This window comes from Enoplosus armatus, chromosome 2, assembly GCF_043641665.1.
Source record: "Enoplosus armatus isolate fEnoArm2 chromosome 2, fEnoArm2.hap1, whole genome shotgun sequence".
Lineage (NCBI taxonomy): Eukaryota > Metazoa > Chordata > Actinopteri > Centrarchiformes > Enoplosidae > Enoplosus > Enoplosus armatus.
The window spans coordinates 6,332,554-6,345,385 of NC_092181.1; the positions used below are offsets into that span (position 1 = coordinate 6,332,554).

General features: G+C 41.9%; 2 protein-coding genes across 2 annotated transcripts in view; both read left to right on the forward strand.

The window, feature by feature from the left end:
* LOC139292887 (testis-expressed protein 2-like) overlaps positions 1 to 2,243 on the forward strand; it is a 29,310-nt gene extending 27,067 nt beyond the window's left edge. The window contains exon 13 of the mRNA XM_070915289.1: positions 239 to 2,243. Within this exon, the coding sequence (XP_070771390.1) occupies positions 239 to 388 (150 nt within the window). The 3' untranslated portion in view covers positions 389 to 2,243. The remainder of the gene's footprint in view (positions 1 to 238) is intronic.
* Positions 2,244 to 3,297: 1,054 nt separating this feature from the next.
* On the forward strand, positions 3,298 to 12,473 carry ccdc40 (coiled-coil domain 40 molecular ruler complex subunit). The gene is made up of 18 exons (XM_070925125.1): positions 3,298 to 3,411; positions 3,715 to 3,820; positions 4,258 to 4,400; positions 4,611 to 4,694; positions 4,977 to 5,196; positions 5,943 to 6,100; positions 6,223 to 6,345; positions 7,233 to 7,354; positions 7,691 to 7,934; positions 8,057 to 8,239; positions 8,662 to 8,907; positions 9,036 to 9,249; positions 9,517 to 9,686; positions 9,775 to 9,866; positions 10,254 to 10,374; positions 11,286 to 11,474; positions 11,560 to 11,718; positions 12,097 to 12,473. The coding sequence occupies exons 1-18, from the start codon at positions 3,298 to 3,300 to the stop codon at positions 12,346 to 12,348; spliced, it is 2,940 nt and encodes a 979-aa protein (XP_070781226.1). The 3' UTR covers positions 12,349 to 12,473.
* The last annotated feature ends 359 nt before the right edge of the window (positions 12,474 to 12,832 follow it).

The following is a 12,832-nucleotide window of genomic DNA, read 5'->3' on the forward strand; positions in this document are numbered from 1 at the left end:
ATATTCCTAAGTCACCAATATCACAAGCTAATAATATTAAGAATCCCAAAGATCGAAGCCATCCAACATCTTTATGATATTCATATTATCTTAGATTGATCGTCACTACCTATCATGCGCTTACAACTTGTGGTTCAAATTCCAAGATGTGTCAAAAAAGTGTCAAGAATACTAAAAAACTGATCGACCACTCAGGTTTCAACCATCATCCTCTCTCCTTTTTTAAATTTTTTTTTAGAAAATCTTTGTAATGCCAAACATGGACGACGTATGGCTGACTATCATGCATTCTGCCATGGACCCACGCACAGCCGGCGGACCCTTAGTTGGCCCCACAGTGGACCCAGAGCCTTCCCCGCCGGAGAGGGACAGCACCAGCCAGCCATGAAGATTGTTTACAGTATTTCCTGAAGCTTACAAAGTCTCAAAATGGGAACTGGAGCCAAAGTCGATATGTCAGATGCTACTGTAATACAAATACATTCCCATAGTGAGTGAGATTCTCATTTACCGTAGAGGAGACCATGTGAATTTTAAAGGAACACGGTAGAGCCAACCAAGGAAACACTAAAAGCAAACTGCTGCTTGCTGCTCTGTTCAGCAGTATTTATCTTGCCAGAGGAAAAGGTCATTCGTCTTTGAAGGATTTATATAACCGTACGGACCTATTGAATAGGGACTGATATGTGAAGAGAGTCAAGTTTGGCTCAGAATTGGGGCTGGTTTAAGTTAATAAGGAGAATATATGGGGATATAGAAGTATATAATGTCCTATGAACATGTTGATGTGGCAGCATTCACCAGATACCTTACAGCCTGCAGATGACACGTTTCTGCTAAGGCTAGATCATGAGCTAGAGTATGATAGCCCCTTTACTATCGAACTACAGTAAGTGGACATTTACAATATGATAAGTATGTTGACATTAGAGGTGTTTCACAGTGAATGATTAGTGTGTGATGGAGAGTTGATGTCCATTGTCAATGATGAATAAAGAGTAAGCAGGTTAGAAAAGTGTTTTGGATACTTGATGTTAGGTTCATCTAATCCTAAGTGGCTTTATGTCAGCGTTTTTTGATCAGGTGTTAACACTTAACAGTATTCATTTGTGCTGTGACCACACCCCGAACACCTCCCTTCATTTGCCAAGACCCCCTTTTCTTAATGTCAGTGATGCCCCTCTCCATGTCTATATGGAGACAATGCTCAAGAGCAAACGTACACTATCTAGGAAAAGTGTCGTTCACTATGTAAAATCCATACTAATAACAAACACAATACGTGCAATGACAGAAACGCTACACAGGCTCTAGTATGATCTTGTATATAAAAGTGTGTGTCTGATGAGAAGTATGAGGCCTCTAACACATCTATTGAATGTATGTGCGGATAGTTTGGGTTCTTATTGTTATTGTATGACAGCAGTTTTTACCCAGTCACATTTTGACTGTGGTATGCAAACAATTGCACAAATACAAGAGTGAAAGTTTTCTTTTTTGTTTTCCTATGATAAACACTATCTCATCTTTTGAATGTGTCATTCAATCGTTGTCTGTTTATGGAGTACCAGGTGGTGTATTTATCTATACATCATTGACACTTAGTGGTGTTAATGTTGATGACGATATTGTTGGAAGTGAATTTAAACTTCGATATGTGACAGTGCTTTAAAAAGACTCTACCCACTATACTGTATGTACAACAATTGGATGAATTGAAGGTGCATACTGTGTAGTAGAGCATCTATTGCCAAGAATGTATAGCCTTATCTACAGGTTCTCTTTCTGAAAATACCTTTTTAACTGTGTCATATCTTAACCAAAGTCCTTTGATTAGGCCTATAGTGCCAGATCTCTCTGCTCAAAGGTCCACATCCTGTAGTGATATAGCATTGTGAGATAGTATTTACAAGTGCGCTACAATATCTGCATTAACATTGTTTACAGGGATTCTTACCTTGTTTTTTTGCTCTGTTAGGATACTAAAGCACTGTAACATGAAATTCATTTTGTTTCTGTATGATTGTCTTTCCCTTGGTTACTTTTCGTTAAATATTTGTCTTCGAATGACTATATGAGGTGGGCTATGGTTGCATTTTTGTCTACGTCTTTTGAATAAACAGAATGAAATAAGATTTTTGAGGATATATGAAGATATGCCATGATTTGTATCTGTGAATTATTAATGACTTTTTTAAACGTCATTTTAAGGCCAAATTCAGTGATTATGTTTATCTGCCTTATTTATAGAGCAAAATAAATCTCTGTCAATGAAAGCCGTTTTGTTTTGTTTTATTGCTAATGCATTGCTATAGTGTCAGGTAGTTTAAGCTATAACAATGTATCATATTCAATTAACTCATCATAGGTTGTCTATATAAAAAGTGAATTTGTAAGTTACTAGTATATCTGTCAATAAAAATGTACTGTATTTCCGCCGCTATGTATAACCCTGCCTTCCAGCTCGGTCTGAAATGCGTCATTTGGAGTTTAGCACATATGAACAACTCAATATTAATTATATGGTGCATTAGATGTAACCGGGAAGGTTAAGATTAGACCATACAATTGCAATAAAGTTGACGGATATGACCCTGATGATCGGAAAGCGTGAAAGCCACGTCAATAACTACTCGGAAACGATTTTATTATATCCCCACCAGTGGGCAATGAACTCCCGCACACACATTTCACCCACACATTTCTTGTACTTGACAAACTACCTTGAATTGACCGCATCATCCGGTCTGGAATTATGAGCACTTCCCCTCCACCGCCAACGGAAGTTTACGGTTGCCTGGCAACGAGGTTCATCAGTGACAGTGTTACGGCGGTGAGTAATTATAGCTTTAGCGAAGTGCTGTAAAAATGTAAGGAACATATTAAAATGTTATTGGGATATACGTTACGCTGTATTACTTTTACTTGTTTAATAGCCAAGTTCCGGTGTTCCCTATTGTAACTGTGGGTTAATGTTTTCCTCACCTCTCTGAGCTCCATTGGCCGCTAACGTTAACGTACTGTAACTAACGTTAACCAACGTTAGCTAACGTTAACCCTGATAGGCTTTGAGGGTTTTCTGTACCAACCACATACGGAAAGCTAGTTTCCTACAGTGTTCAAGTGAAAAACTAAAATAGCATAAGCTAACAGAAGAGCAATGTTTATCCATTTGTTACGTCTAACGGTTATTCCAACTAGCTAGAGAAGTGAAAACTTACGCTGATGTGACGTGTTAAAAATTATGCTAACGTATGCTAACTGTCTTCAGACCACCTGTTCGTCATCACAGGTCGAATGCAGAGCGCTGAAGTCGAGAGAGGTGAGGAGGGAAGGGAGGAAGGCAAGCTGCAGGATGGGAGTGACAAAGCGGCTGAGGACTGCGGAGCCCCTGTCCCACCTGCTGAAGAGGTATGATATCTGACGAGTCGAGCTTTTGCTTTATTGTTTAATTTTTCACTTTTTACTCCATTATCAACTCCTTGTGGAGACAGGGGGATATTTATTCCACCTTTTGTCCAGGTACTGTGATGTTGCACTTGTAGTCTTTGTTATTGGGTGCGCATTATATAAGTTAGTCCAAGCCTTATACTGTTGCATACAATGTTAGTCCTATGGGACAACAATTCCCAGCTCCCGCTGCTAACACTACACACTGTCTAAATCATGATCAGTGTCAATGACCTATATACATGCATTCTGTGTGTGTCCCAGTGTGGCTCACAGGATCAGGTAGGACCACAACCTGATGACCCGACCCCCCATCTCCACCCTGACCACAGTGGTACGGATGAGTACTCTCCTGCAGCCACAAATTCAGGTCAGTCACACACTATTGCTGTTTGGGATTTGCAAATTAGCACAAAGCACCACAGTGTGACACAGCGTCATCCTGAGGGAAATTAAATTGGCAAGTGTTGCACAGAAATTAGTGCAAATTACATACAGTAAGTAGGGTAAAACAGCTAATTTAGGCTGGTTTGCTTAGGATCCCCTTGTTCAAAGGTCCATTACTGCCTTTAATTAATTAAAATTGAGTACAGGAAACTGTATTGTCCAAGGACAAGATACTGTATTGTAAGATTACAGCACCCTACTAACTTAAACTTTATTGTTCCTAATTTCCAATGAACAAAGAGAATAAAAAATACTATGTACTAAAAGTACATATTTACTACTTATATATATCACTCTGCAATAGTTTTCACATTTGAATTTGTTGATTGATTAAATAATATCTTTTTCTGTCTGTTTCAGTGCAACACAATGCTGCTCAGGTGCCGTTGATACCTCACCACTCAAACCTCAACACATCAGAAGACATGGAAGATCAGGAGCCACTGCCGGAGGACGAGGAGAATGAGGAGGATGAGGAATTCGTTGTCCTCCCCTCTGAACATGTCTGTAGTTTCTCCTTCAATATCTATGCAATCAGTATATATTAAATGAATAGATTTTGTCTTACTGCTGCTCAAAGAGAATAATAGTATCAATGTCTTATCTGTGTGTCTAGTAAGTGAGTGTATCTGTAGTACAGTGAGTTCATAAACATTATACTATATATCTAACCCACTGACATGTCATGGATACCATGTTTGGTCTGTTGGCAGCCACTGGTCAGAAGGCAACAAGCTGCTCTAAGCATCCAGCTCAGCAAGCAGCTGGAGAGGATCAACCTGGGACTGAAGGAAGAGGTCGGCTACTTTTCTGTCAACAACAAATAGTTTTTCAGCTTTTTTCTGTTCTTTTCCCATCTTTGCTATATCAGTACTTACATACACAGATATACACATGTAGAAGCAAACATGTAGTAGACATGTAGTTCACATACACATACAGGTAAAATGTCCCTGACTTTACATGTACAGGGTCTTGATATGTCCAGAAGATTGTGCTGTTGACCTGTGTAGAAATTACATTCGCAATATTTTGATCTTTTATCTTTTTTCCCGTGCTCACTCACCCACTGCCCCAAGCTGGAAATTGAGAAGGTAGATGCCAACCACATACTGGAGAGAGGGGTTGAGATGTTCAGGATTCAGGAGCAGCTGGCCAGACTCCAGACCAGGCTGGAGGACCGTCATCAAATCAAGGCACAGGCTGAAGCCAAACATCGGCAGGCACAGGATCAGCTGGAGGCGATGAAGAACCAGTATTCCAGTTTTACCAGCCAGAACAGTGAAGCCAAAGCCAATGGTGAGACTGACTTGCTATCTGGTGGTCTTGCCTTGGTGCTGATCCAGGGTTAGATATCATTCTGACTGTGTTGCACCAGTTACTCTAGTTAACAAATCTAAGATCACTGATGCATCATCCATGATGATTCTCATGTTTGACAACATGTTTGGAAATATGAGCAAAATATTGATAAAATTCAATTTTGATTATTATCTTATTTAAAATTCAGAAACCAAAATCTTGAGCCTCTTACACAGCTGAATTAGTCAGCCACACACATTTGTCTGTGTAGCCATGTCCAGGCAAAGACGTATGGACACCCAAGAGCTTGGAATATTAGGGTCATCAGAAGTTGGCGCAAATCTCTCCTCAGTTTGGAATTTGAGTCTATTGTGACTTCACTTGTTCAGCTTATGGTGGTAACTCAATCTCTGAAAAGTGACACAGCTACAGAAACCAATTGTCCTTATAGGAGCCATATGGATTGAAACATGTGGGTCTATATTTTGGTGCAACATAATTTGGCTTTATCTCAGTTCAAATTGCATATAAAGCTTGACTAAATCCTATCTTAAATTAAAATAGGCTTATTTCAGGTTTAAATGCCTATGCAAAAGATTCAGAGTTAGGATTAGTAGGCTTTGTATTAAGAGCGGCCTGTAGTTCGGTCCATTGGATATGCATGTGCATGTTTCCAAACTACATATGTTAGTTAATATTAGTTATTTGTTTTTAATGTTGACCCCCCTGTATCCTCTCCATAGTGTCCCAGCTACAGGCGGAGATAGACAACCTGATGCTGCATGTCCTCTTCACACAAGGAGTCAGTGAAGACCTGCGCTCTAACGTCAAAGCCATGAAGAATGCCAGACACAAAGCGGGATCTGAGAAGGGCCAGGCTGAAGAGCAGAAACTGAAGCAGGTGGACAGGCTGAAGTCGGGCGCATTAAAAACATCACAAAACACAAAACAAGTTTTGACTGTATTTGGCATTATCATGGATTCATTCGCGGTTGTTGATTGAAGATACTCCTGTGTCATCAGGATCTGTATGTGGAGCGCCTAACAAAGGACATGGAGCGGCTGACACAGCAGATAGCCATGTATGAGGCCCAGGCCAATGCTCAAGCAGAGGAGACAATGGCAGCCAAAGAGGCTCTCTTTGAGGTAACTTTATTATTGGATGAGACAGTATATACCGGTAAGATAAAAGCAAGTACTATAATTAAGTGCAACTATTAATACTACAACCATTTGCAATCTATTGAGAGGACTTTGTAAAGATTAAAGCTACATGAATATACATTTTTCAGCCACTTGGGGCAGGGCTACTACCTGTAAAGAAAACACTGATAAACTTTACTAACTTTACTATTTTATTTACACATCCAGTGGATACAGAGCGACATTAGCATTCAATTTGGAGTTGTATTTCTGGCCACATAACAAATGTAAGTCCAATATTCACTCTCCTTTTGGTCTCCATCAACAACATCATCAAATCTAGCTCCTTAGCTGCTAAATGCTCTGCTTTTTTCACCAGCCAGTCACTAGCTTTGTTTGCTGTTTGATGCTGGGCAGGTGACGCACAGTCAGTCTACTAGACCTTTTTCTCTAAAGCAGGCCGAAAAAATCTAAACAGTGAGCTGAACAATGCTAAAATGCTCCGTAGAGCTGCAGCGTCAGGTGATGATTATCTGTGAATTGTGACACCTTTCACATTACGCATAATGATTTGATCCATAGTTAATGTAAAGATATTGATTAGTGCAGCTTTAAAACATTCAGAAAATGATGAAATGAAAATATCAGAGAGACCAATTTTTATATTATGTATACTCTACTGTATACTGGAAAACGTACTGACCACAGACAACAAAGACAACACAGTGTCTGTGATCACTCTGACAGTATAGAATTGACTTGGACTGGACTCAAGCCCATCAGTATCACACATTCGCCATGAATATTCTCATATTCTATGAGGGTTGGTGAAGTCTCTATACAACGTCAGTCCCGACACACATCCTCTCATGTTTGTGTCATGTGTGCAGGCTGAGATGGAAATGGAGTCTCTGGTCTTGGCACGTAAACAGCTGCTGCAGCAGTGGAGCAGCAGCCTGGTGGGAATGGGGAGACGAGATGAGGCCTTCAGCGCGATGCAGGAGGCCATGCGGTGAGAATGAGGGCAAGAGAAGGCTGGATATTAATATGATACTGATCCACTCAAAGCAAATTTAGCTAATGCATTCCCAAATGTACACAAGCGGCATCTTGGGGAATGTGTCTCTCTGCAGTGACACTGATTCCTCTGCTTTTCAGGCAAAGGCAAAAAGGGAAATGAAAACGAAAATTACAGTCTCTATGACAAAATGCGATTCAATTGTCCACGTATTTCATGTGTAGAAAATACCTCACAATATTTGTACAATAATAAGATTTAAATGGAAAGGTAACAAATATCAAAATGAAAGCATGTTTCATTCTTTACTGCTGTCCTGGTTTCCCTCAGCACTGTCGAGCACCAGGTGATCTTGCTGGACAGAGAGATTGAAGGCTACAAGAAATCCACCACTGAAGAGCAGGAGCAAAATGAGACATTAACTATGCAGCTGAACTGGTCCCAGATGGACTGTGCCACCTCCAAAAAGCTGATCGGTCAGAAGCAGGCCCAGCAAGAGGCTTTACAGGCCCACTACAGCACCTGCCTCCGCACTCTGAGGGAGACCGAGCGCACCCTGGCCAGACTCTCCAAGGTAGCTAGAGAACAAAGGCTTCTGTTTTGACAGCTCTACACCTAACTTGTCACAATGTCTTCCTCCCCCTCCTTCCCTCTGTAACTGCTCCACTCTCCGATTATTTCCCCTCACTGTTCTAGGAGACCAGCACCCACCAGGCTGAAGTGAACGATCAGAGGAGGCAGCTGGAGAAAGAGAGTGCTGTGCGTCTGGAGTTGGAGGACAAGATCGTGACCCACATGCAGCAGAGCCTCACCCACAACAAGGCTGCCAAGTACTCCCAGCGGCTCACCAGCAAGATAGCCGCCCTCAAGAAGGAGAAGGTGAAGATTTAGAAAGGGAGGAAAAGCATTCCAAATGTTTCAGGCTGTGGGAAAGCCTAGTAAGAAGGTCGACCATCGTACAATCGGAAGGTGCAGGTTCATAACACTCTGGCAGCCAGCAAAGACCTGTCCACCTAAGACCCTTTCCATAGAGTCCTTCCATATACACATAAGTGATCAGTATGTTTTTAGGCCTTCAGTTTCAAACTGGGCCTGAGGAGTGCCCCTTTAACGCACCATTACAGTATGTAAAGCAGCGTAATTTAGTGGTGAAGAGGATGTAAAAAATGCAAAAGGTATAATGTTCTGAAGATAGAACACTACAAAAACAGCACAAACAATACATGTAGAATATGCTGAGGATAAAGATACACAAAGATATCACATTGTCGTCCTGCACATCGTCTCTTCCTCCCCTTTAGATCTCTCAATTGTGGCAGCTGGAGAACGAGGCAGTGGCTGTGGGCCTGGACTGCAGCGAGGTTGGCCAACATCTGGACAGCCTGGCCCTCACCCAGGAGGCCCTGGAAGAGGAGATCACAAAGTACAACAAGTTACTGACAGCCAACCAGGCCAAGATTTCTTCCTTTGTTATACTCATCGGGCAGAAGCAGGCCACCATCGCCAACTATAACAGAAGGATCTGTCAAATCGCAGCCAGCACTGGGGTGAGAGATTCTGGGGAAGCACTAATCGCTAGTTGTCTGTTGTTTATGTGGAATATAAGTACATTAGAAACTCATCAGATACAAAAATCACACGCTGCCTTTATGATTTGTGTGCCTCCATTTCCCAGCATGAGGATCTGAGTCCTCTGCAAATCAAGGTAGAGGCATTAATGGCTCAGATCGAGGAGCTGGCAGCAAATATTAAGAGTGACCAGCAGCTCTGGATGAAGCGGCAGGGGACTCTAGTAGGACTGACCCGGGAGATAGAGGCCAACAGCAAGGGCATGCTCAAACTGCAGACAGAGTACACTGGCATGAGGCAGAAGAAAATACGCCTGGAGAGTACGTAATTCAAGTCATAAAGAAGCACACACATGCACAAATATATACACAGGTCCAAGTCACTATAAGTAAGCTACTAGTGATCATGAACTAGTAAACAGCTTGCCTGGGAATGTAACTATTTGTGAGTTTAACAACATCAGTCTGACATCATAAATAAATAAATACATAAATACTATCTAAATAATTATAGCGGACCCATTCAAACGTGCTGTAACCTTCCCACTCGTACACCAGCAACTATTAAACCAGTTCCAACCTCACCAGGTCAGATTGAAGTAGAGCATCGCGAGGAGATGGAGCTGGAGAAGAATGCGAAGATGCTGAAAGGAGACCTGCTGAAGCTCAACACCCTGCTGAGCAAGAACGGACAGCTGAGCCTGGTGCTCGAGCAACAGAACACACTGATGGAGACGGACTTCCTCCACCGGCTGAAGGCAAGGCGTCACTGTTCCTTTTTTAAATGTTGTTCTTTTCTGCAGTTTTAGTAGCAAATGATTATTCAACGCAATATAATGTATTTAGGAGGCAGAGCGGGAGTCTATCGAGATGCAGATGAAACACGAGAAGACCCAGGAGGAGAAAGACAGACTCCTCAACAGTCTGGTGGAGGCTGAGTCAGTTCCATATTCACTTTTTGCTTCTTCAGTATGAGTTCATGTATGGCAATCAACTTGAAGAATTGTATGTGTTATTTAACAAACAAAAAAAATATTCCTACATTATAAATCATTGCTGGCTTTATGCAAAACATTGATGATGGTATTTTATTGTGGTTAGTAGCTGATTTGAGATCTCTGCTTAGAAAACAGTAACCTCCAGGGTATTTGAGATATCAAAATATCAAGACATCTTTTTCCAATATTTAATACATATCTATTGGAATGAAATCATTCAGCTTATATCGGTCTGGTTTTGTCATTTTTTCCCTTTATATTAACAGCTCATACCTCACATACTGGGTACTGGTTTTTACATGCGTTTTGTGTGTGTGTGGCCAACAGGCGGCAGATTATGCTGTGGGAGAAGAAGACCCAGCTAGTAAAACAGACTCGTTCAGCTGTGGACCAGGACGTGGGTCAGGGAGACATCCAGACCATGAAGGCAGAGATACACCGTATGGAGGTAAACACATTGCACACAACATGATTATACTTGGAGGCAATAAACAGCAATATTGAGTTGCCATCCAGCTGTTTGCCTTTGCGTGTGCATACATGATGCATGTACATTGAGGCAGTAAAATTTTAAGAGCGCTTTGTGAATACAGAAATGTGCCCCGAACACCTGTCTGAACACTAGACTGTGTACAGTCTGTGCACTCCCACATTTTTTTTACATTTTAGTATTTATCTTTGCTAGTTAGTTGCTCCATCAATAGGAGCACAGCATACACAGGTCAAGTAGCTAAGTTACAGATATCATTACCTCACGTACTAATGACCTACATTACAAGTCTCCTGTTGTTGAGGTCATGACAGGGAGTGATGAGGAAAATTTGCAGCAAAGACAGATCACATCAAGGTCAATGTTATCACCTCCAAAAATTTCCGTAATTATTATTCACCTTTTAGCTGAATCATTCTCCACGGCCCTCGTAACAAATGTTCTTGGGCTTATCATTATCCATATAATAGTTATTCTATTCTAAGCTACAGCACATATTTTAAATTATGTAAGGCTGACTGTAGAATCAAAGCATACATATCAGATATATCAATTATTTTTCAAACACAGTTTTTGGAGCTACAAAAAGATCCAAACCAATAGCATAGTTTGTGGTTTGGGTGAGCAAAAATGAATTACTGGGCCTCTAAAGTCATTTTAAAAGTTAAAATCAATAAGGCATCATAGCCTGGTAATGATTTGTATGCTTTTTTTGCTTGTTTTAATATGAGTGGACTCATTATGTGTGTGTGTGTGTCTGTGTGTGTCTGTGTGTGTGTGTGTGTGTGTGTGTGTGTGTGTGTGTGTGTGTGTGTGTGTGTGTGTGTGTGTGTGTGTGTGCGCGTGTGAGTGTGCGTGCGCTCACACAGGTGCGACTCAACCAGCTGATGAAACAGCAGGAGCGGCTGCTGCGGGAGAGCGAGGCGACAGTTGTGAGGAGGGAGACTATCGTCCTACGCAGGGAGGCCATGGTCCACAGCTCCAACAAGCAGGCTACAAAGGGCGAGCTGAACCGTGCCGCTCAGGGCCTGCAGCGCAAGATCCAGGACGCACACAAGGTAGGTGACGTGGATTTTCCATATCTGCACGTGTGCCTGAAGCATGTTTGCGCAATTATCCTACATGCATTGTGTATGTGTTCAGCATGTGGTAGAGTGTGAGCAGGTGATCAGAGAGCTACAGGAGAGCCAGATGAATCTGAGCGACAGGCTCAGGCGGCAGAAGCAGCAGCTGATAGAACTCTGTGGCACCAGCTACATCCTTGACCCTGACTTCGTAAATCTCCAGGACACCAAAGACAGGGTAAGGTGCACATACTGCATTACAACACATTAATACATGCTGTAAATCTGCTTTGAAATGTTGCGTTGCCAGTGTGTATTTGTATACTATACTGGTTTTTACCTACGCTGTTTTTTCTTCACTGTTTTCAAATCCAATAAAAGTACACACTTTTCCTCGTTTAAGCTTCCTAAGTAATACATAATAGCTGGTATGCGTCAATCAAGTCTCCATTCAGAACAGAAATATGCACTGTCAGTCCTCTGCCAGTGAGTGTTGATGAAGGTGTGGAATACAGAAATAATTGCTCATTGTTTTTCTACCTTCTGTGGTCAATTTTGTGAAGTAAAAGCCAAAGCACAAAACACAGACTCACTCTTTATCCTTCCCTCCATCCAGAACCTAGCTCACTTAGTGGTTCTGCAGAGCCGGACCAAGAAGCTGCAGGGGGTGTGCGGGGGCAGTTACCAAGCCTCGTCCTCCAGTGAATCCGTCGGAGCCGCTCTGCAGAGCCAGATGGAGCGCGTGCATGCTGCCAGCACCATCTTGCACCGCGTGTGTGAGGAGTTCCCCCAGCACCAGGGGGCGCTCCGCAGGCTGTCGCTAGCACTGGTGGCGCGCACGCAGGCCCTGGAGCCGGAGATGTCCTGAGAGTGAGGGGGAGGATATGACAGTGAGTACAGGAGAAGGAGCACAGAGGATAGAAAGGGAGTAAAACTAAGGGAAAGATTGGATAAGTAAGAATAAGAGGTCATTTATTTTAATGTTTGCATTCTTTTATGCTGTGAATGAAATGCTGATTGTGAAACTATGTAATCAAATAAAGGCTTATGGAACATTAATACAGTTAACTAAATCCTTCACAATGTTTGGCTTTTTCAGTCCAGTATGGAAACTAATTGGTTTCTGGTACTGTACCATTTAAATGACGAAATGTTAGTAACATACATAAAGGGTTACCAGTGACATTGCCCCAACCGTTAATACAGCAGTGACAATTTTGGTTTCTGAGGTTTCACTCTCGCTAAAATCCTCAAAGCACGTAGGCTGAGTAATTATCCAAACAGTGCTGGTTATTTGTGTGAAACAGCACCTTTATCTAATACAGAGCGCAGTAGCCAAACAAGGTGTGACA

What these genes read in the sequence shown, in the direction of transcription:
- ccdc40 (XM_070925125.1), top strand. Translation starts at nt 3,298, where the DNA reads ATGCAGAGCGCTGAAGTCGAGAGAGGTGAGGAGGGAAGGGAGGAAGGC. An exon ending in CTGTCCCACCTGCTGAAGAG is followed by an intron (nt 3,412 to 3,714) that starts GTATGATATCTG and finishes TGTGTGTCCCAG; the next exon opens with TGTGGCTCACAGGATCAGGT. An exon ending in CAGAGATACACCGTATGGAG is followed by an intron (nt 10,375 to 11,285) that starts GTAAACACATTG and finishes GCGCTCACACAG; the next exon opens with GTGCGACTCAACCAGCTGAT.